Source organism: Macaca thibetana, chromosome 9, assembly GCF_024542745.1.
Source record: "Macaca thibetana thibetana isolate TM-01 chromosome 9, ASM2454274v1, whole genome shotgun sequence".
NCBI classification, from domain to species: Eukaryota; Metazoa; Chordata; class Mammalia; order Primates; family Cercopithecidae; genus Macaca; species Macaca thibetana.
The window spans coordinates 110,604,832-110,628,393 of NC_065586.1; the positions used below are offsets into that span (position 1 = coordinate 110,604,832).

General features: G+C 40.5%; 1 protein-coding gene across 23 annotated transcripts in view; it reads right to left on the reverse strand.

Moving 5' to 3' along the window:
* The window catches only part of ABLIM1 (actin binding LIM protein 1), a 342,305-nt gene that overhangs the window by 58,291 nt on the left and 260,452 nt on the right, over positions 1-23,562 (reverse strand). For all 23 annotated transcript variants that reach the window (XM_050804240.1, XM_050804258.1, XM_050804255.1 and 20 more), the window contains exons 7-8: positions 3,727-3,814; positions 51-109 (exon numbers count right to left, since the gene is read on the reverse strand). In XM_050804240.1, the coding sequence (XP_050660197.1) occupies positions 51-109; positions 3,727-3,814 (147 nt within the window). The remainder of the gene's footprint in view (positions 1-50; positions 110-3,726; positions 3,815-23,562) is intronic.

Genomic DNA, 23,562 nt, shown 5'->3' on the forward strand with positions numbered 1-23,562 from the left:
GCGTATGGCCTACAAATGCAGCTGGCGTCATGTTTTAATTGTGTTCTTACCCGCAGCTTTTCCTCGGTCTTCGTAGATTGCTTACAGTCGGGATGCCAAACGGTGGAACCTGAGAAGACAGAATGCACTGCTAAGAGCCAGGAAAATGGAAAGATACAAAGTCCTCTTAGACAGCACTTCTGAGAATGGCTCCTATCCCTCTTTCCCCATCATAGGAAGGTGTTATTGGTTTATGTCCAAGTAAGTCATAACGCAAAAATCAGACATGTCCAAAGTCTAAGCAAGTTTTCCTGATCTAGCCCAAGCTTGTTTGATAAAGATCATAATTCTAGACCACAGAGACCACTAACTGGGCATGAGTCTTTTGATGCAAGAGATATTTAGTTCTTAATCGTGTCTTGTTATTGTTAAACCTTATATCGTCCTTTAAAAGGAATGCCTGAGTGCTTACTACAAGTTGCATTTATTTTAAAAAATAGTAGGCATTGTTTATCTAACATCAAAACAACCAAGCAGTTTAGTTGAGGGGAATAAAGTCAACCAGATAGTCTATATCCAGAAGCAAAACTTACTGAATTTTTCATTGATTCAATTATACATAGTCACCTACACAGAAATGAGAACTTAAACCAACTAGCAGAAAGGGTGAAAGTTAAATTATAAATCCAAAAATTTCCTTTGGCCTTGAACCTTTTAAGTAATTTTCTAAAAAGTCTCCGCTTTTAAAGTAGTAAAGTAACTATTTAGGTGTTATTTTCTGTTCCTGAGTCAACAGTCTCACTTTCTTGTATTATGAAGCAATTTAATGTATGGTACCAGCATCACAGAATTAAACAAAACACTTATCTCCAATAGAAGCTCTTATCTTGTAAGAATCCAATGCCTCCTCATATGATTTTGTATGACTAGATACATACAAAATATGTCATCTATATGATTATGGGTAAGGTTGATATGTTCACGTAAGGACACATTCAAGTGTGGGGATGGACAGAACTTAAATGAGCACTTAAGAAGACTTAAGAAAATAAAGTTGCTAAGTCGAAAGCAAAAATTAAATAAAATTCACAGTATGAATATCAGAGTTTCCAAATTTCATGATTTAAATCTTTACCTTATTTTTTTTTCTTTTGAGATAGAGTCTCACTCTGTCTCCCAGGCTGGAGTATAAGTGGCACAATCTCAGCTCATTGCAACCTCCGCCTCCCAGGTTCAAGCGATTCCCCTGCCTCAGCCTCCCAAGTAGCTGGGATTACAGGCACACACCACCATGCCCAGCTGATTTTTATACTTTTAGTAAAGACGGGTTTTCACCATGTTGGCCAGGCTCTTTGGAACTCCTGACCTCAAGTGTTCCACCCACCTCGGCCTCCCAAAGTGTTGAGATTACAGGCGTGAGCCACCGCACCTGGCCAAAATCTTTATCTCTTTTAAGCAATAACCTGTGCATGCTTGAAAAGTCACCAAATTAAAATAACTCATGAGTTATTTCACACCACTGAGCTAAACTAATATTAAATTAATGGCAAGAAAAAATACATTTTGTATCAGAATAATACTTTAATCCTTATCTAACAATCATTTTTTCCATCTTCTTAACCCAGAGCCAAAATAAACAAACCAAAAAAATCAAACAAAAAGCAGACAGACGTATAGGTCTCTTCAGCACTAACTCTGGCTCAAAGGCTGACTACAAAGCACAGGAAATCCTCTGAATGTGGAGGGCCCAGGGGTCAGGTGCAGGCTCAGGAGAAGCATTTGCTGTGAAGGTTCTGCTGAGCAGGAGTCACTGGCCAGGACACCGGGTCTGCGCACAATGGCACTATTGTTCTCCAGAAGTCAGGCACACAAGGAATGTGACTCGGACAGAACATCAGATGCTGAAGAAGATGAAACTGCTCTTTCTTCAAAGATGTGCCGAGAGGGCACGCAAAGGCTTCTGAAGCACAACTCCAGAAGGTTTAGAGCAATCCCTGGAATTCCAAATGCAGCCTTAACAGATAGCCATTTATTCGTAGCCCGAATGTATTGTATTCGTGCACAGCTTGAAACCTTCTCTCTCCAGTCTCCAGAACCACTCTGAATTGCAGAGCTGCACCCAGAGCCTCTGAGTCTCTGTTTCCAGCAGAGACAGTGTTGACTGGCACTCCTGTGTCCTTGTTTTTGAGTGCTAGAATTGATAGGCTAAAATCTAAGCCCACAGACCAAATAAAGAATAAATCTGCTTTGTGCTGAGAAATGCAGAGTGACACCTGCCTATTGCCACTGCAGATGTAAGGCCTGTTGTCTGTGGAAAATGTGTCATATAAATCCCGCATGAGGCCACAGATGCAGGTGCTTGTCACTTGCCTTCATAAGGCCTTTCAAAATTCTGTGATGTTTTTAATCACAGTTTTTCAGAGTGATCACTCTAAAGCCAAAAAGAAGTTTGGGTTGTCAATTTCTCATGTAGCTAGCCTTTTTTAAGGGGAGAGTAGCCAGGCTTTGCTTTAATACTCAAGAATCCTTTCTGTAGATTTTTCTAAGCTGCCTAAAAACAAAACTGAGAGAGAAAAGCCAACCACTCATTACAAGTACACATCGTGCTATCTGCAAAGAGAAATCAAGACATGACATGCACAGGTAGTTGAGACTCAGTAATTGTAATTACCACAACGGAATGAGCAACAGCTCTTATGGGTTTTGCTAATTTTACTGATAAACCCTTGTTTGATTAATAACTCTTTTCCAGCTAAAAATAGTAAAATGCTTGCACAGATGGTGCTGTTTGACTAGAAGAGAATCCTCTCTTAAAGCCTCTCTGAGAAGTTCCAGAATTTCAGAGAACATAAAAACTGATCATGTATGTGTGTGTGTGTGTGTGTGTATATATATATAAAATCAGTTTCATGAAAACTATGATCACATATATATGGTCTATTTTATATATATATGTATATATTTGGTCATATATATACATACATACATATATATACACACACACACAGTTGAGGATTCCCTATGTTCCCCAGGATGGTCTTGAGCTCCTCGGTTCAAGCAGTCTTCCCAATTCAGCTTCCCAAAATTCAGCTGGGATTCCAATGGCTCCCTGGTAAAAAGTATCTCTTTGACACCAGAAATTTCTCTTTCAGAGAATGGGTTCTCTCTTGTTATCTCCCATTCTCTCTCTGTCTCTCTCTCTCTCAATATAAGAGCTAATCATCTTAATGGGGTGAAACAAGTCTGTGACATAATTCATCAAATATGAGATTTTCTTCTTGAAAACCCAGAGAACAGCAGCCTGGGAGGCCTCAAAATGCCCTTCTCACAGGAGAGTAAAAGAAGAAAAAAAGTAGCCATCAAATGAGTAACATTTCTAGAAATTTCTAGAAATTTTCTTGTAATCTTTTGTTTCCTAAGCATATTCCTGGGAAGAGTTGGAGAGGAGGTATTGCTGATTTTCACTCTTCCCTCACATCCGAGGCATCAAATGTCGAGTCCTATTCACTTGATTAAGGCAGCATCACAAGTTCATTCGTGAACAGCCTCAGGGGCTCACTGCCAGCATGTCAGTTGCTTGGCTGATTAATACCAACTGATGAGGTAACTTTTGGCCATAATCTTCTTGGATTGGGGTAGCCTCACAGCTAATAACATGCCTCCTTCTCTAAAAACAATGAAACAAACATAGCAAGATTTCCTTTCCCCCAGCAGGGAAAGCTTCTAGTGTTCTTGAGTCCGCCTCACCTTGAAGATACATTTCCTCTCCTTCTGTGAACATCTGGTTGCATCTGCTGCATCGTGCACAGCTGGGGTGGTAATGTTTGTCACCTGCCTGCAAGAGAAAAGGTAGGGAACGTTGAGTCTACTCGTTGTGGATTCCAGAATCTTTTCTGGACTTGAGGATTTAGAAGAAAAGAAAAGATGCTGAAAAAGGAAAAATAATTGTCTAATTGACCAAACTTCCTACACCAACAGCCCCGGAAGCTAAAGCCAACTTCACTGAAACTGGGAGGGGCTCAAAGGCCAGCTACCCGTGGCTGCCTGGTGGGGCTGCCTTGCCTCTCAGCGTTTCTGGCTTCTATGTGTCCCTCTTGACCTGGATGGCTGCCAGTAACACACCATATGCCTGAGATGAGTCACTCCATCTCCCCAAAACCCCACTTTGTTGGGAGCTAATGCTGTTTCTAACAAACCAACCAAAAATAAATGACCCTTATATTTAGCAGGTTCTTGCTTTCTTGGCTAAACAATCTGAAAATAATAAAATCTACCCCAATGACATCAAGGTGAGGAAAGCTATAGTAAAATACATCATCCACTGCTTTTATCTCAAAGGGGGCCCAAAGTCTCTTCTATGCAGCTTGCAATAATCTTTTGCCAGTGGCTTACATGAAGAGTTTTCTGGAGAAGGCATTTTACTAAGGTGGCTGTGCATTATTCATGGGCATTTCACATTCCTAAATATGACAGATGCCATCACAGCAGGTGTTGACTTCCCCAAAGCAAAGTGTCACTGGATACAGGGACAATTTTCTAGACAGGTGCCAAATCACATTAGAGTCACACTCCACATACATGCCTGGCAAGAACAAATCCTTTCATTCACAGCCTAGCAAAAAATCATCGCCACCTAAGAGCTCTCAGATGGACTCTGATTAAATCGTTTCCATCAATTCACCATCAAAACATTTCTTCTGCATTAACCATGTACAAGGCAGTGGTCGAGAAAGAGTTAAAAATGGCTGCATCCTGCATCAGAACCTGCACGAAACTGCAACAGGAAATCAGATGTCAGGTGGTAATTCCTTTCTCATACCTTCCTGTAAAAACTACAAGATCCGCTTAGCAACCAGCACGTGAGGTGGTGGTGAGCCATTTAAGATAATCAGGTGGAAAAAAAAATTGAAGTTATTTAAATTAGAAGTTAGGAATAAAAATATTTTCAGTGGTGCCTGCAAGAAAATTCCAGAAGTGGTGCTCTTGTCCTTGTCCACATGCTACTTTATTTATTTATTTATTATTTTTTTTTTTGAGTTGGAGTCTCACTCTGTTGCTCAGGCTGGAGTGCAGTGGTGCGATCTCGGCTCACTGCAAGCTCCGCCTCCCAGGTTCACGCGATTCTCCTGCCTCAGCCTCCTGAGTAGCTGGGACTACAGGCACCCGGCACCACGCCCGGCTAATTTTTTGTATTTTTAGTAGAGATGGGGTTTCACCGTGTTAGCCAGGATGGTCTTGATCTCCTGACCTTGTGATCCACCCGCCTCGGCCTGTCAAAGTGCTGGGATTACAGGTGTGAGCCACCGCGCCCGGCCACATGCTACTTTTTATTTATTTGTAAAATTTTTTACTTTTCTGCAGGAGGAAGGGTAGGGCTGGGGGAGAGTGGTGAGAGAAGGCAGGAAATATCAACACAAAGTAGCTCCTGCCTGTAGGACATCTGAGGTCAAATGTGAGCAGAAAGGAGGAAGAAAGAAGACATTACTCAGTCCTAAGTGCTCAGTTCTAAACCAGGTTCGCTCAGCTAGAATGCCAGTGCTGGGAGGTCCAAGTTAGTCCGGGCAATCTCTGGACTCTTAAGGAAAATGTTAAGTGAAAAAATAAAGGCCCGTTGACAAGAGCATGGTGTCATCCGCAGTGAAAAGCATACCTCTCAGTAAACTATAAATAGAAAGAAATGTCTTCAAGCTGATCAAGTGTATTTATCATATTTAGTGGTGAAACCTTCATGGCATTTTCATTAAAGACAGGAAAAAGACAAACAAGACAAAGGTGTACACTTTTACCAATATCATTCTACATTGTTTTCCTCCTGGCCAATGTGATGTCAAGAAAAAGAAGTATAAAGATCACGAATACAAAAATCGAGTCATATGGCTAAATAAAAAATTAACATATAAAAACCATTATTTCCTATTCACTAGCAATAAAAATTAACTAAATGTAAAGGGAAAATGGGATCCCATTTGTAATAACAACTAATAAACCCTCCAATGTAAGATCTACATAAAGCAAATTATGGAACTTAACTGATGAACATAATAGACCTAAATAGAAATATATGATATTTCTAGATGGAGAAACTAAATATTGTAAAAGATGCTGATTTATCAAAAATGAACCTATTAATGCAACACCCAGTCTAAACACCCACAGGAATTTTCTCTACAGACCTTGACAGGCTGCTTCTATAAGTTTACGTGACAGAATAAATACACACACACAAAAATACATTTTTTTGTGAAAGAACAGCAATAAGGAAGGATTTTCCCTTCCTGTCATAAAATTTTTTTCTAAGTCTAAAATAATTAAAGTACTTTACTATGGGTGTGGGTGTAGAAAATAATCAACAGTACAGAAGAGAGGGATCAGTTGCATAGCTGTACATACAAGGGAATTCAGTTTATGATAAAGGTAATAGTTCAAATGAGCTGAAATAATGGATTACTCAATAAATAGAGAGGACAACTGGTTCTCCACTTAGAGAAAGATAAAATCTAGATTCCTAAGTCACAACCTATACAAAAATCAATTCCAGGCTGAGCATGGTGGCTCATGCCTCTAACCTCAGCACTTTGGGAGGGCTAGGCAGGAGGCTCACTTGAGCCCAGGAGTTCAAAATCATCCTGAGCAAAACAAGTGAGACCTTGTCTCTACAAAAAAATAAACAAAATTAGCCTGGCATGGTGGCTTACACCTGTAGTCACAGCTACTTGGAGGCTGAGGTGGGAGGACTGCTTGAGCCCAGGAGGCTGAGGCTGTGATGAGCCGAGATCATGCCACTTGCCCTCCAGCCTGGGCAACAGAGCAAGATCCCATCTCAAAAACAAACCAAACCAAACAACAACAACCCCAATAAAGAAGTACTTAGAATACTGATTCACATGTGGCCGTTACAAGACTGATGTAAACTCACATGTACACACATGGAAACAGTTCAAGCTAATATTACTAAGAGAAGAAAATCAAGTGGAAAATTAATACCTATAAAATAACCACATAAGCTAATTGGATTCAAATCCAGTTTCAGTATTGTGTGATCCTGTGCATGTGACAGTCTCTCCAATCTTCAGCTTCCACATCAATAAAATGGGTAGAAATAATAGAACTTACCCCACGCAGTTGATGAGAGCACTATTAGGAACCTAGTATATTGCCTGGCACCATGTTAAGTGCTTTAAAAGCATAATTTTCATCAACCCCCTCATCAATCCTGTAAGGCAGACACTCTTATGATTATTTACATCAATGAGTACACACATGTATATGTATATTGATCTTATATGTGTGCCCTTCTTGGAGAGAAGACAGGGAGAATGTACCCCAACTAGTTTGCTGTGGTTACCTTTGGAGCAAGAGGTGAGAGCCGGGAAGAAGTAAAGGAAGGGACCCTCACATTCTCCTTTGCAGCTATATCATCTCAACCCTTTATAACAAGAATATATTTTTTTGTTGCTGTGTAATAAAATAAAGACCAAGAGGAAAGAAAGTCCATTTCTTTTGGAGCCATGACACCTGAACTTCAGTGTTTTCCCCAGCTTGTACTGGAAATGGGATCTTGGGCAGATCACAAGCTCTTGGAACCTCTGTTGTAAAGTAGAGATGATGATGATGGTGATGATGGTGATGATGGTGATGATGGTGGTGGTGATGGTGATGATGATGATGATGGTGAGTGGTGGTGGGGTGATGATGGTGAGTGGTGGTGGGGTGGTGATGATGATGACGGTAGTGATGGTGATGTGATAATGATAGTAGTGGTGGTGATAATGGTGAAGATGATGGTAATGATGGTGACAGTGATGACAATGATGGTGATGATGATGGTAATGGTGATGTGGTAGTGATGATGATGTGGTGGTGATGATGGTGATGCTGCTGCTGCTGCTGACATTGATAGTAGTGCTGGTGATGATGTTATTGTGATTATTCTGTGTCAATTACTCTTTTACATACTCCATAAATATTTAGTCAATTTGTGTCACAATAACCTAAGAAGGCAGGAAGTATTATTCTCCTTATTTTATAGATGAGGAAGCTGAGGCCTGGAGAGATTTTATAACATCTTTACAGTCACAGTTAGAACTGGTGGGACCAGGATGCAAACCCAGGCAGTCTGGCTCTGGAGTGAGTGTTCTTACCCAGTACCACCACTAATAACCATACATTATGTCACTGCTGTGACTACTTCACAGTGATACTGGTGTGATGACCAAAAGACATTTTGAAGATAGTGTGACACATTGCACAAAGTAATAATAATAACGATAGGAATAACAATGTAATAACTCTCTGCTCAGAGACCGTCCCAAGGTCATTCACAAAAAGAAGGCACATTAGTGTGGTTTGGATGCCAGTAAAAGGCTCTCTGGATGCTCTGGGCAGGCATAGGAGTTCTATTAACTCACAAGATGAATGGAAGTTACATCAACTTATAAGAGTTCTATCAACTCACAAGATGAATGGAAGTTACATTAAGGCCCTATGTGGCAGGACTTTGCTCTATAAATCATTAGTAAAACACTACTACATATACACCATGGAATACTTTACAGCCATAAAAAGGAATGAGATCATGTCCTTTGCAGGGACATGGATGAAGCTGGAAGCCATTATCTTCAGCAAACTAACACAGGAACAGAAAACCAAACACCACATGTTCTCACAGGTGGGAGCTGAACAATGAGAACGCACAGACACAGGGAGGGGAACAACACTTACTGGAACCTGTTCGGGGAGGGTGGGCGGGGAAGAGCATTAAGGAAAAGAGCTAAGGCATGTTGGGCTTAATACCTAGGTGGTGGGTTGCTAGGTGCAGCAAACCACCATGGCACACTTTTACCTACGTAACGAACCTGCACATCCTGCACATGTACCCCGGAACTTAAAAAAATAATAAAATAAAATAATTATATAAAAAGAAAACGCTACTAAAAAACCTAACCCTAGCCCATTGTAATGCCAGGGATGTCTTGCCCTACGCACTTCCTTCATCCCAAGATGCCGAACATGTCAACACATTCGGTGAGCCAGAGTCAAAAGGCATTCAGGAGTCTTTCTGTTTTTGTAGCAGTGCAGGCTTGAGGGGCTCCAGGGTCAGGTGCTCAAGACAAAGGGGCCCCTCCTTTGCATGTGTGAGCCACCCTTCTGTTTCATTTCTCCTTACATAGGCACCCATGACGGTTCAAAGAGAAGCCATGTGCACAAGACCAGGAAAAGTAACAGAGCTGAACACAGACGGCAGCGCATATGCAAATTTACCAAAAATCAGATGTTGTTGAATCAAAATCATTTAAATTGGAGTTATTTTTAGGAGAAGGAAAAGTATTTCAGATCATGAGCAAAATGAAAGACTAGATAGTGCACATATAGGAAACAGATAATAAGTATGCAATTTATTGCAGAGAGGATGTTGTTGACTATAAACTTTTAAAGGCCAGCAGGAGCTTTGTAGTGGCAGGTGACTGCATGAAGGCTGGTTTACCAGATACCTGGTCCCAGACGCACAACTGGCAGCCATCCTGCCTGAGCCTGAGTGGCCAGAGGTGCTGCTAGAGAGCTCGCCAGAGCTCCATCACTGCTGTTCCCCATCTATCTTTGTACCCTGCTCCTTTAAAAAAAATCACGTCGCCATTTCTGCATTTTCACATATTCAAAATGCTCTTGTAAAAAGACTACATTGTGGCTAGCATGAAACTCTATGAAGAATCAACAATTTGCTTATTTAGGCGAGTTTTACAAAGTACCTGCCTACACATTCGAAGTGCAAAAAATTGTTTGCCTTTAATAGTCCTGGTTAAATCAGACATCTTTAGTTATTATTGCATTTAGTTAATCTCTAAACTGAAGTATGAACCTTAGCATACAAGCCAGGATTCTGGAGAAATAACACCTACTCTAATGCAAAATTTAGTGTAAGTCACAATATTTTTGATGAAACCCTTTGTCTGGAAGGGCAGAAAGGAGTTCTGAATTCTTTGTGAACATGAGGTAGAGGGAAAGGGCTACAAGCTTTGGAATCAAGAAGTCCGAGAATCATACCTCGATTTACTATCCATAGGGCCTCAAATATGTCACTACTTCATATCTCCACGCCTCAGGACACACACCTGAAAAATGCAAAGGGCTGGGCTAGATAATTTCAAGTCCTATTCAGCTGTAAAATTCTACATTTCTGTATGAAATCCCATACCCTCTACAAGCTCACATAGTAGTGTTAACAGAAAAGCAATTTTGGTAGAGAAAGAACATTCTTGATGGCAGAAAATGGAGTTTAACCAATGATTCCTCTGTGTCTGTTACCCAGGAGAAATTCTGATGCCCTAAGCCCTGAGCCCATGTAATATGCTCCTGGGAATAGAAAAAGAGAATTGTAATTCTACAATCCATCCTTGGACAGAAAATCCGCTCATCTGATAACCTGCTTAGCTCTTGGACTGCTGACTGTCCCTTTTAGTTTCTTTCCTTTACCGCCTCCCTTTCTTTAGGAGTGCTCTACTTGTGACATGAGTCCAGGAGATGGGAAGATGGCCCTGAAGGTCAACCTTAATCCATTTATAACTTATGTTCTGCCTACTTTCAAAAAGGACTATCTGATGTTTATCAGAGAAGGCCATGATTTTAAAACAATTGATCAAGAACCTTAAAAATCAAAAGACCCAAGCTCAGGCAAACACGTTTGTTGTGATGTGAGCTTCTTAGCAGATGAGGGCAAAAGAGGAACTGATGGGCTGTCAAAGTCTCACTGTTTGAAAAAATGGCCGCACACACTTGTCACTACAGAGGCGAGGTTTCCTGATTCTAAGTTAGTAACAGTCATTGCAGGCTGAAGTTCTATAAGGTCTTGCTCTGTGTAAGGTTTTGTATCAAGACTTTAAGTGACTCACAACAACCCTATGAGGTAGGTAGCTGCTATTTTACAGTCTTGTTCTACAAGTAAGGAAATAAAATTGTTTTACCCAAACCACCGTGCTTCCAGAAGACAGAGCTAGGGTTAGAACCCAGGTAGCTCGACTCAAGGTCCACACGTTTACCCTGTTAAAGTGCCTCCTAAAAGCACCAAAGGGATTCTCATACAGGGACCCTCAGTTACGGGACAGAAAAACATCTTCCACAGGAATTTCACTGATGATAGGAAGTATTTAAGTGGTTGTTTTTCACATAGACCCTTGAGAAATATCAAAGACGTAGCACCGAAAGATCAGTAAATGAAGTCACTTCTATAGAGGAAGCTAAACTATCAAAGACTACGTATGTAGTTTTGTTTCTTGTTTTATCTTAAAAGATCTAACTTGATTCAGAGATGGTGCTTAGAACCCCCAAAGGAATAAGCAAATTGTTTTCCAGTCCCTAAGACTCTCCCAAACACAGCTCTGGTGGATGGTAATTCAGACTAAGGATATACAAACACCTGGAGGCTGGTGGGTTGCTTTAGATCAGGAGTTTTCTAACTTTACTGTGCAAAAGCAGCACCCAAGGAACCTTTTAAAAATGGGTTCGATGGCCTTAAGGTGGGGCCCAGATATGAGTGTCTTTATTTTATAAGCACTGAAATGAGTCTATGCAGATCACCGTGAGATGGGAAAACACTGGTCTGGGTGGTACCAAAACCACAACCCTGAGGGTGGATGAAGAGATGAGGAAGCCAAAGGGAGTAACAGAGATGTGCTGCTTACGTGGTAGGTGCATGGGTGGAAGGGAGAGGCAGAATCACGCAAGTTCCCTGTCGTGCTCCTGCAGAAAGGCAGTGCAGAGGCTGACTCAGCTTTTTTGCGTCTACTGTTTTTTTCACCCTCAACTGGGAGAGGTTCCCAATGCAACTGGACTGGCTTGATCTCTAAGTTAAACACTCACCTGTTCCAGGAGGCTTTTCTCCTGATGCAGCATCATGAACAGGCAGGATAATGAGGGCGTGCCTTGGCCGTAAATATGTATTCCAGGCAAAGGTGAATAAATCAGTCTGCCCAGGCAGCTTCACAAAGCCTAGAGGGCTCTATACAAGTCTGTGCAAAGCCACCTTGCACAAATGAGAACATCCTGTAACCCTACAGCCTTACTAACTGCGAGGCTTCTGAGCTCACAGATGCTGCTCTAAACACATGTGCTATGTCAGAGGAAGGGTCAGCAGCTTATCCTTCTGAGTAAGGGTGCATAAACTAGTTTAGGGAGAAATAAACCATTATACTCTAATGTTCTGGGTCCCTTTGACCACCTGCTTGAAATATAAAAGACAGAGCAGCAACTTCCTTCTTTTAATGAGAAGAATAAAATTAAGAATAAAAATACAGGTGCAATATCCCAGGGTAGGTGCATATTGGCTTTTCACAGATACTGCTTTCTCATCTCCTTCCAAGGAATTAATTGCAAAAACCTTAAAGAAGTTTTCGCTATTTAATAGTACTAGGTAAATGTTATCTGTAAATGCATGCATCTGTAAAGGACTTAACCACTTTTTAAATTAATCTATAGATTTTGTGCAATCCCTACCAAAACCTCAGCAGAATTGTTTGTAGAAATTCACAACCTGGTCCTAAAACTTACACGACAAGGCAAAGGACCTAGAAGAGTAAGACATTTTTTGCAAAAGAAAAACAGGATAAAGTTGAAGGACTTAAGCTACCTCAATTCAAAACTTACAAGAAAGCCATAAGTTGTCAAGACAGCATGGCATTGGCATTGGGATAGACATATACATCAATAGAATAGAAGAGAGTTCAAAACTAAACCTACACATTTATAGTCAATTAATTTCCAATAAAGTACCAAGGCAATTTGATGGGGAAAGGACTGTCTTTCCAACAAATGATGTTGAGACAATTGGCTATCTATATCCAATTAAACCCTTACCTCACACCATAGAAAAAATTAACTCATAGATTGTAGAACTAAATACAAAACTTCTAGACAAAAACATAGGAGAAAATATTTGTGATCTTGGTTTAGTCAAAGGTTTCTTAACTACTACACCAAAACACAATCCATAAAAGAAAAAAATTGATAAATTAGATGTCATCAAAATTAAAATCCCCTTCTTTTCAAAAGACATTATAAGAAAATGGAAAGACCTGCCATGGACTGGGAGAAAATTTCTGCAAATCATATATCTGAAAAACGATTTGTATGTATTTATTATTTAGAGAACTCTTACAACTCAATAATAACAGGCCAAACAACCCAATTAAAAAGTGGGCAAACGATTCAAATAGACACTTCACCAAAGAAGATATATGAATGCCTAATAAGCACATGAAAATATTTTGAATTTCACAAGTCATATTAGGGAAATAAAATGAAAACCACAATGAAATACCACTATACACCCACTATGATGGCTATAATTAAAATAACTGACTAGACCAAGTGTTGATGAGGATGTGGAGAAAGTGCAACACTCATACATTGCTGGTGGGAATGTAAAATGGAACGGCTACTGCAGAAACCTCTTTGGCAGTTTTTCAAAAACGTGAATATAAACATACAGTACCCTGCAACCCAGTACTTCTACTCCCAGATATTGAACTAAAAGAAATGATAACATATGCCCACACAAAGACTTCTATGTGAAAGTTCCATAGCAGTGTTATTCACAATAGCCCCAAACAATCCAAATGACCCTTAAGTGGTGAATAGATAATGAGATGTGAAACATTCAAATAACAAAGTACTACTAAGCAATAAAAAGGAACAAATTACTGATACAGGCAACAACACAGATGAACCTATTAAGTGATAGAAGCTAGACACAAAGATTACCTATTGTATGATCCCATTTATATGAAATTTCTCGAAAAGGCAAAACTGAAGAGATATAAAGTAGATGAGTGGCTGCTCAAAACGGGGATGGGGTAGATGGGAGTAACATTAACTGCAAATGAGCAGTCAGTTTGGGGTGATGGAAAAGTTCTAAGTCTGCACTGTGGTGATGGTTGCACAATTGTATAAATGCAATATAAAAGATCAAAGTGTACACATACAATGAATAAATTTTACAGTATGTTAACTATTCCTCAATAAAGAGACACAATTAAAAAACAGAACAAAATGGTGTGGGGAGAGGGCAATGAAGAGCTGATCAGGAGGGCAGGATAAACTATTCACTGTCCACAATGACAAATTAGGATACATATGCATTTATTTCCTTTTGGAGGTCCAAATTTCTTTGGGAAGCTCTTTAAAAACAAGTGTTCTTTTTCCAGAACAAAATATACCTGCATGTGTAGACAGCTAGACATACATATGCAATATGACATTATTAGCAGTTGAATGAAGACCTGAACATTTTCAAAGGGATTCTTTAAAAAAAAAGTGTTTACTAATCTAATCATGATTTTTCTGTCTTCAGAGGAATTACTATTCCCTCTTTGTACAAGAGGATAAACTCAATTGCAGAGAGATTAAGTAACCTGGCCAGGACCCTATGAGAAGTTGAAAAGAGAATCTGGACTACTGCATTAACCTTAGTGTATTAATAGCTGCTGTGAATCTCTCAGGGTGGTCCTTTTGCTATATGCTCTTCCACAAAGTATTTAAACTTGATTCTTCTCTGACCCTTTGAAATAGGCAACATCATTCTTCTAGTTTTATGGTGATCAAACTGAGGCTCAGACGCCAAATAACTTTCTGTACCAAGATCAAAGTCACGCAGCTACGTATCAGAACTAGGAAACATCCCAGATCTTTGCACACAAATCTGACTCCCTTGTAACAATACTATCTCACCACAGTGTTTCTCTTTTTCCAGAAATCTTAGGCACCTACAGAAATAATTCTTGTATGACGTAAAAAGAGGGCTACATTGATTGAGGAGAGAATATTTTATTAACATGTATCTTGGATATTTTGCTGAATTTTAAGGAAGAGCAAATAACTAAAGGCAAAACACAAATCTGAAATCAATCAAATAAATCACTGTATTTGAAATTTAACCTCTTCTCCCTTGCACTCCTACATGTGTTTAACTTTGCCTTCCGTTATCATGGCTGAATTGTCTGCCCTACTGTTCATCATAGAGTAGAAAGACATGGGCTTTGGGAGCAAGAGAACCCAGAGCCTAAATTCTAGACTGAAAATTGGACTTTGGGCACTTTTCTGGGCTCATTTCTTCATCTGTAAAAACTGGTATAAGAAAATCTACTAAGGGCAAAGTGTAATGGTTCACGCCTGCAACCCTAGCAGATCACTTGAGCCCAGGAGTTCAAGACCAGCCTGGGCAACATGGAGAAACCCCATCTCTACAAACAATATGAATATTAGCTGGGCATGGTGGTATGTGCCTATAGTCTCAGCAGCTGGGGAGGCTGAGGTGGGAGGATCACTTGAGCCCAGGAGTTCAAGACCAGCCTGGGCAACATGGAGAAACCCCATCTCCACAAACAATAGAAATATTAGCTGGGCATGGTGGTACGTGCCTATAGTCTCAGCAGCTGGGGAGGCTGAGGCGGGAGGATCACTTGAGCCCAGAGGTTGAGGCTGCAGTGAGACATGATGGAACCACTGCACTCCAGCCCGGGTGACAGAGGAAGACCTTGTGTCAAAAGAAAAGAAAAAAAAAGAGAAGGGAAGGGAGCCTACTATTTAGGATTGTTATGAAAATTAAATAAACAAAGGCAAGTTGGTAGCAAAGTAACTGGTGCCAATCAAAGCAGGTGAGCTTTCTTTCTCTCTTTCCCACTAGGTTATAAATTCCCTTAAAGAATTGGGCCACACCGGTATCTTCATAACTCTACAGCTCTCATGCTTCCCACAAGAAGGTATTCTAGAAGTGCCCAGTGAATAACATGCCAACAGAAACCTCTAAATAGATTGCAGCCACTCCCTATTATAATTACTGTGGCCAAAAGACGAGTCAAAGATCAACTTCTTCTGTGCCTCAGCTATAGTTTCAGTATTTGCTTGTTTCCAGACACCATGTTAGGCACCTCACAAACTTTACCCCACCTGACTCTCCCAGCCACAGTGTGAGGTAGGTATTATGCCCGTTCACAAATGAGGAAATCAAAACTTACAGAGATCAGGAAATCACCCAAGGCTACTCAGTTAGCAAGGGATGGAGCTATGATTTGAATCCAGGTCACTCCAACTCTAGAGACTGCCCAGAGCCACTGTTGTTCTCCCAGGCCTCAGGAGCTCAGTTAATACGGGAAGGCTCTAGCCATGGTCTGCACTGGCAAAGCAGATCTCCCATGACTTTATATACCCTCTTTCAACTTTTTTAAAGGTTACAAATAAAAGTTTATTATATAAAATCGAGCCTTCATATTTCACAGTTCGGCAAGGTTAAAGAAAGACTAGATCATGTTTTAAGCCCTTAACAAAAATTTTGCCCTTCCCATTCCCAACTATTAAAATGGCCTAATCATTGTTACAAAAAACGAAACAAAGTACCACTATAAATAACACCAAGTCCTTTAAAGACAACTATTCCACATGTATTTTTTAAAATTTAGCAGGCTTTATTAAAGCAGTTTTAGGTTCACTGAAAAATTGAGTGGAACCTGCAAAGAGCTCATATATCCTTTCTCCCATACACGCAGTCTCCCCGACTAAGAACGTTCCCCAACAGAGTGGTACACTTGCTACAAATGCTACATTGACATATCATTAGCACCCAAGTCTATAGTTTATACTGGCATTCACTCTTGGTATTGCACATTCTATGGGTTTGGACAAATTTATAGTGACATGTATCCATCATTATAGTTTCCTATAGAATAGTTTCACTGCCATAAAAATCCTCTGTGCTCCACCTATTCATCCCTCAGTATTATTTATTGACATAGGTGACCCCCATGGTATGGGATGCTGTGATCCTGAATTCTTGCAAAGCATCCCTGACAGTTTTGGCCTGTCCATCATTTTCAAATTCAACAACAGCAATGTCATGTATCCCAGGTACCATACATACTTTGTTGAAAGCAGGAACCGATATGATAGCATAAAACATCATCCTCTCATTAGTCTCTTCTGGTAAGTTATTAAGGAATGCAACAGTCTGGAAGGTAACCAGGGACCTGAGGATGTGGTGTTGAATTTCCTTGGGAGTTAGCTGAATCTGATGTTCCCTGACCAGGCATTTCCTTTGCACTTGCTACATCCTGTTCTATAGAGGTTTTTGGTTTTTTTTTTCTTTTCTTCACCAGCAAAAAAAAAAAAAAAAAAAAAAGCCATAAATTTTACATATTATATCAACTCTCTCTTACAAGGTAGGTAGAAAGTCTTCAATACACCTCCCTGCCTTATTTGCAGGGGGAAAGAGATACGCCTTTTTAATTATTTTATTTTATTTTATTTTATTTTATTTTATTTTATTTATTTTTTGAGACAGAGATTCACTCTGTTGCCCAGGTTGGAGGACAGTGGTGCGATCTTGGCTCACTGCACCCTCCTCCTCCCAGGTTCCAGTGATTCTAGTGCCTCAGCCACCTGAGCCGCTGGGATTACAGGCATGTGCCACCACGCCTGTCTAATTTTTATAATTTTAGTAGAGACGGGGTTTCGCCATGTAGGCCAGGCTGGTCTCGAGCTCCTGGCCTCAAGTGATCCACCCACCTGGCCATATTTTTAATAAAATTATTTATTGGAGTATAGCATTGAGAAAAATGCATAAATTCTAAGTGCACAGCTTCATAAGTTTCCATAAATGCAACATACTCTGTAACTAGTACCCAAATTAGAAAAGAACAGAACATTATCTGCACTAAGAAACCCCCTTGTGTCCTCTTCCAATGATGACTACGTCGTCCAATCGCTATGTTGACTTCTAAATCCACATGCTAGCTTTGCCTGTTTTCAGCTTCCATCAATAGAAGCAAATATGTCTGACTTCTTTCATTTGACACTTTGTGAGAATTATCCATATTAGTATGTGTAGTCATATTTCACTAAATCTCAATTCCTTTGTGGAAATATACTAGATTTTATTTATCCATTCTACTCTTGATGGACATTTGGGTAGTTTAAAAATTTTGGCTGCTTTTCTGGGCACGGTGCCTCATGTCTTGGCAACAGTTTGGGAGGCCGAGGCAGGTGGATTGCTCGAGCCCAGAAGTTCAAGACCAGCCTGGGCAACATGGCAAAACCCCATCTCTACAAAAAATACTAAAATTAGCCAGGCATAGTGGTACATGCCTATAGTCTCAGTTACTTGGTAGGCTGAGGTGAGAGGATTGCTTGAGCCTGGGAGGTCAGGGCTGCAGTGAGCCATAATCATGTCACTGCACTCCAGACTGGAACAGAAAGAGATGTTGTCTCAAAAAAAAACAAAAAAAAAATTGGTTTTGGCTGTATTGAATAGTGTTGCTGTGAAAATTCCTGCCCACGTCTTTTGGCAAATTATATACATATTTCAGTTGTGTATATATATATATATATATATATGCATAGGAATAGAAAGTATGTGGCAAGGTCATAGGATATGTTTATGTTTAGCTTCAGTAGCTACTGCCAAACCATTGTCCAAAGTGGTTTTTGCCTTGTATTACAATTTTAATCCAAGAGGAATTTAAAGGAATTAAGTAAGAAGAGTCATATTAACAGCGCTTTGCCAAATGGATTCTCAAAGTGTTTTTCTAACCTCTGTGAAGTGAATGATCTTTATAAAATGGTCTCTAAGCAAAAGCTGTGCAGTTTAATCTCATCAGGTATCCATTATTCTAGGACCTCCAGAGAGCCACTGAGCAATTTCCAATCCGCCTTTCATCTTCGCCCTTCTGTTGCTGGTATCCTTTGAACTGATGAAGAGACGTGGATGGCATGCAAATAACCTTCATATTTAATTCCTAAATTGACCTGAAATCAGCAAGCAAGAGTTGACATTGCAATAGTTGGATAACTTTGTGTCTGTCTGCCATGAAGCCTCAAAATTGGCTTCTTCTAGTCAGGACCAAGGCTCACCGAAAACACATAAAAATTGGGTTGGGAAGTTTGAGGACTTTGGCGGTGGTTACTAAACGATCAACTTTTTCCTCTCCTGATTGAGCTTAAATATTTCTTCTCTTATCAATTACTTTTGTTAATAATACCCTTTATACTTGTTCTGAAGTTGAATGTTTAGAAAGTATGTTCACATTTAATCCATCCAACATTTGGTGGGCCCCTGTTATTCTTATTGCCTGTCTGTGGGCTAAGAAGTCTCCAAAGTTACAGAGCTAGAGTTCAAATCTAAGGTTTTCTCCTAAGTCCATTCCCCACTCCCCCAACATCCTGCTACATATTAAGGCTCAGAAGGACTAGAAACTACTTTGGTCATTTGGACAGTTTAAAGTAAGTATCCTTTTTTTCTTTCCATAAATTATCATGAGGGAATACAGAAGCTAACCACCTAGTAAGATCCAATGGATCTTCCTAAGGCCATCCCTTGAAAAATAGCAAGCCACTTAAAGTGATGATAATTTGAAAATGTGGCCAGGAAAAGGATTCTGGTCCCTGGGACCAGAAACAATGGTTTGTTTGATTTTTGATACGTTATAAGGCTACCCCAGTTTCTGCACGTACAGCGTCAAGAATGATAAAAAGGGGGAGGTCTGATCAGTCTGTTAGGCTGGACTGTGTACTGAACTTTCAGGATGACTGGATATACCTGGACTCAGCTGTTTGTATCACCCAGTGCTATGAACTTTCTGAAAAATCCTCAGTCCATGAAAAGCTACATATTCCATAGTGTTAAAAGGGTATAAAAGTAGTGGTTCTGCCTAGCTTGCAAGGTTGCTATGTAGATAAGAGAAATGTTAATTCTTTATAAATTCACTTTGAGTTACATGACACGGAGAGAGGATGAAGTAGGTTGCAAAACACTAGATGACTCTAAGCCATTTTCTTTCCAAATACCTACCTAGCATTCTAAAGGGGTCTCTTTAGGAAGTTGGACCCCAGAAGGAGAGACCCAAATCCAATGGAATGTTACTGTGACATTGAGCAGGCTATTAAGTCGGCTGGTGTTGCTCAGCATGTGGTAAAAAAATATTAGCATAGTTCCAGAGAAGGAACAATGAGAACTTCATCATGCTTCTGGCTTCAGACAACTGCTTTCCAAACTCAGACACTGCCCTAACACTCAAGGTCAAAGGTTTCACATCCTTTCCTTTCTTGACACCAGAAGATAAATATTTGCCTTCAAGTTCAACACTCTTGAAATCTAACTCCAATTGGATAATTTTTGTCTCTTGAGAAAGGGCAAAAACTTAAGGTTTCTTCTTACTCATGACCTCATTCCTGGCCTCCTTTCCAACACAATAGCATGTTGGAGTCAGGAATGCACAATAACAGCAATCCAAAGAATCGCTCCCATGCCAGCTGCTCTAAGGGAATCAGTTCTCAATACACATCTCCCAGTGGCCAAATAGTATAATTAAGTGCATTTGGTGGGAAGGAATAGGGCAGTATCAGATAACATAACAAGTCCCCTTTATTTAATACCAGTCATGACTTTGTAAGTTGCAATAAACATTCAGAAGCCAGGCTTTTTAAGTTAAAAATGTTTAAACTTGTTTTATAGTATGCAGCAAATGGCTGATCCCAATTCAGTGGGATTCTAGTTTGTCAACTGCTTTTCGTCACCACATTGCTATCTCTAAAGTACATTCCAGCTCTGTGATAGCTCTCCTTCCCCCATGGATTATAAATATTTTCCCATCCCACTCTGCTCTTATTTCCTTCCTTAATATATCTATTCTTAAAAGGGTCTTGTTTTCTCTTGACTTTTATTTTAGGTCCAAGGGGTACATGCGCAGGTTTGTTACATGGGTACATTGCATGTTGCTGAGGTCTGGTGTATGAATAATCCCATCGCCCAGGCAGTGAGCATAGTAACTGATGGGCAGTTTTTCAACCCACTTCCCCCCTCACCATCCCCCGTCCAGTAGTCCCTAATGTCTACTGTTCTCACCTTTGTGTCCATGTGTATTCAATGTTTAGCTCCTGCTGATAAGTGAGAACATGAGGTATTTTTCTGTTCCTGTATTAGTTCACTTAGGATAACAGCCTCCAGCTACATCCATGTTGTTGCAAAGGACATGATTTTGTTCCTTTTTTGGCTGCGTAGTATTCTATGGTGTATAGATACCACATTTTCTTTATCCAGTCTACCGTGAATGGGCACCTAGGTTGACTGCATGTCTTTGCTATTGTGAATAGTGCTGCAATGAACATGAGTGCATGTCTCTTTTTGATAGAATGATTTCCTTTTCTTTGGGTATATACCCAGTAGTGGGATTGCTGGGTCAAATGGTAGTTCTGTTTTAAGTTCTTTAAGGAATTTACACACTGTTTTCTATAGCAGCTGAGCTAATTTATACTCCCACCAGCAGTATATATAAGCATTCCCTTTTCTTCCCAGCTTCACCAACATCTGTTTTCTGGCTTTTTAAAAATAGCCATTCTGACTAGTGTGAGATGGTACCTCATCGTGGTTTTCATTTGCCTTTCTCCAATGATTAGTGATGATGAGCATTTTTTCATATATTTGTTGCTTGCAAATTGGCTTCTTTCGAGAAGTATCTGCCCGTTTTTTAAGTAGGGTTACTTATTTTTTAATTGTTTAAGTTTCTTATAGATTCTGGATATTAGACCTTTGCTAGATATACAGTTTCTGAATATTTTCTCCCATTGTGTAGCCTGTCTGTTTATTCTGTCAATAGTTTCTTTTGCTATGCAGAAGCTCTTAATTTAATTAAGTCCCACTTGTCAATTTCTGGTTTGGCTGCAATGGTTCTAAAATAAATCTTAAAGGACTTCATGGGAGCTGGGTGGGATATGGTGCTCTGTGGATAGTTGATGCCTTAGCTTTGGAGTCTTGGGTGAACCTTTACAAGTTATTTCCAAAAAACCATTCCTCTCAGTTAGCAAGACTGTTTTACAGATGGTTCAGCTCTATAGTACACTATCAGACTAAAAATATTTTTTCTTCCCCAGGGTTAGAGGAGCCTTCAGGGTGGGAATGAATATTGAAGCAGTCAGAAAAACATAGCTTGCTCTTAAAAACATCCTTGTCTGATTTCCTCTCCTATTGTGGCTGGACTTCATCCCCTTTAATAAACAACTATGCCTTCCAGCCTGGAATTTACCTAGCACAAATTCTGTGATTTCACTGGGAGCACTGGGGAGTGGTGTATCTAACAATCATTGAGTAGCAGTTCCAATCATGAGAAGGAAGCAAAAAAACGAGTGAAAAATAAATCTGAAGGAGGGAAGACGTATGAAAGAATTCAGGACCCCCAGGCTTGGCAATGCCCTAAATGAGAGTACTTTTAAGGCAAGGCTCACACCTTTGGATGACAACCAAAGAATTTCTGTATCCCACAAAGAAAGAGACACACAATTCGCATTCCAGACCTCTACATGCTGGGTGGGTGTCTGCCCTGCCCCAAGTCATCTGGATTCTTCTGGAAGGGCAGGCCTCAGAGACCTGAGCCAGGATAAGCAGGGAGTGCTGTGCAAATGGAGGGCCCTGCCAGCCACACCTGCTGTCCCAGGCGCTAGTCACAGTCAGGTGACAGGAGGGCCTGTTAGAGGAGATCTAGGGACCCTGCCATGGCTGGACACTGAGACCCAAGGGAGACAGCCCAACCCACTTACATTGACAGGTGATTTGTGAACGCTGGGTTCCATTGTGTGCAGTCACATGGCTCTTGGAGTGACCCTCAAAGTGTTAGGCTATGCAACCTGGGCTGATGAAAAGTCTGTGTTGTACCTCAAGGCAGCAGACCCCCGTGAGTTCTGGAGTAAAGGCATCCAGGTACTCCAAGGCAAAGTCTGCTGACCTCAGTCTAAGTTAGCCGGTTCCTCTGACAACAGAAAGAAAGAAAAGCCCAGCTTCCCAGCCAAAGTAGCTGCTCTGCAAAGAAATGCTGGGGTAGTTCTTGGGCCAGGCTTCCATCCCCGCTGCTCAGCAGTCTGGACTCAGAGACCCTTTACTAAGCCTTAAGGACATTTAATTGAAACACCAGGCTTTGTTGCGTTTCATGACATTACAAAATTTTTTTCTACCTGAGTGGGACAAACGTATCACAAATTCACCCTGTTTAGGAGATGGCCCTAGTGATAAAGGAAGAACTTTCCAGGTCAAAGAGCCCTAGGCTGAAGTCAAGAAACCTGGGTCCTAACTTGTGAAACCTTGGGCTGGGTTAGTGTCTCCATTTCTCAGGCACCTTCTTTGCAGGAGGAGATGGTTACACTAAAGGACCTTTAAGATACATTCTAGCTCCAAAATTCTATATTCCTGAAAAAAGATAAAAAATATTGGCCAGATGCAATGGCTCATGCCTGTAATCCCAACAACTTGGGAGGTCAAGGCAGGATGATTGCATGAGGCCAGGAGGTGGACACCAGCCTGGGCAACACTGCAAAGTCCTGTCTCTACCAAAAAAATATTTCAAAAAATTAGCCATGTGTGGTGGCGCACTTGCAGTCCCAGCTACTCAGGAGGATGGCTTGAGCCTGGAGTTCAAGGCTGCAACGCGCCATGATCTTGCCACCGCATTCCAGCCTGGGCAACAAAGTGCGACCTTGACTTTATGTTCCCACAGCAAATTTTTTAAAAATAAGAAAGAGTAAAAGGGGAATGGTTTAGGACATCTTCATTGGCAGTTA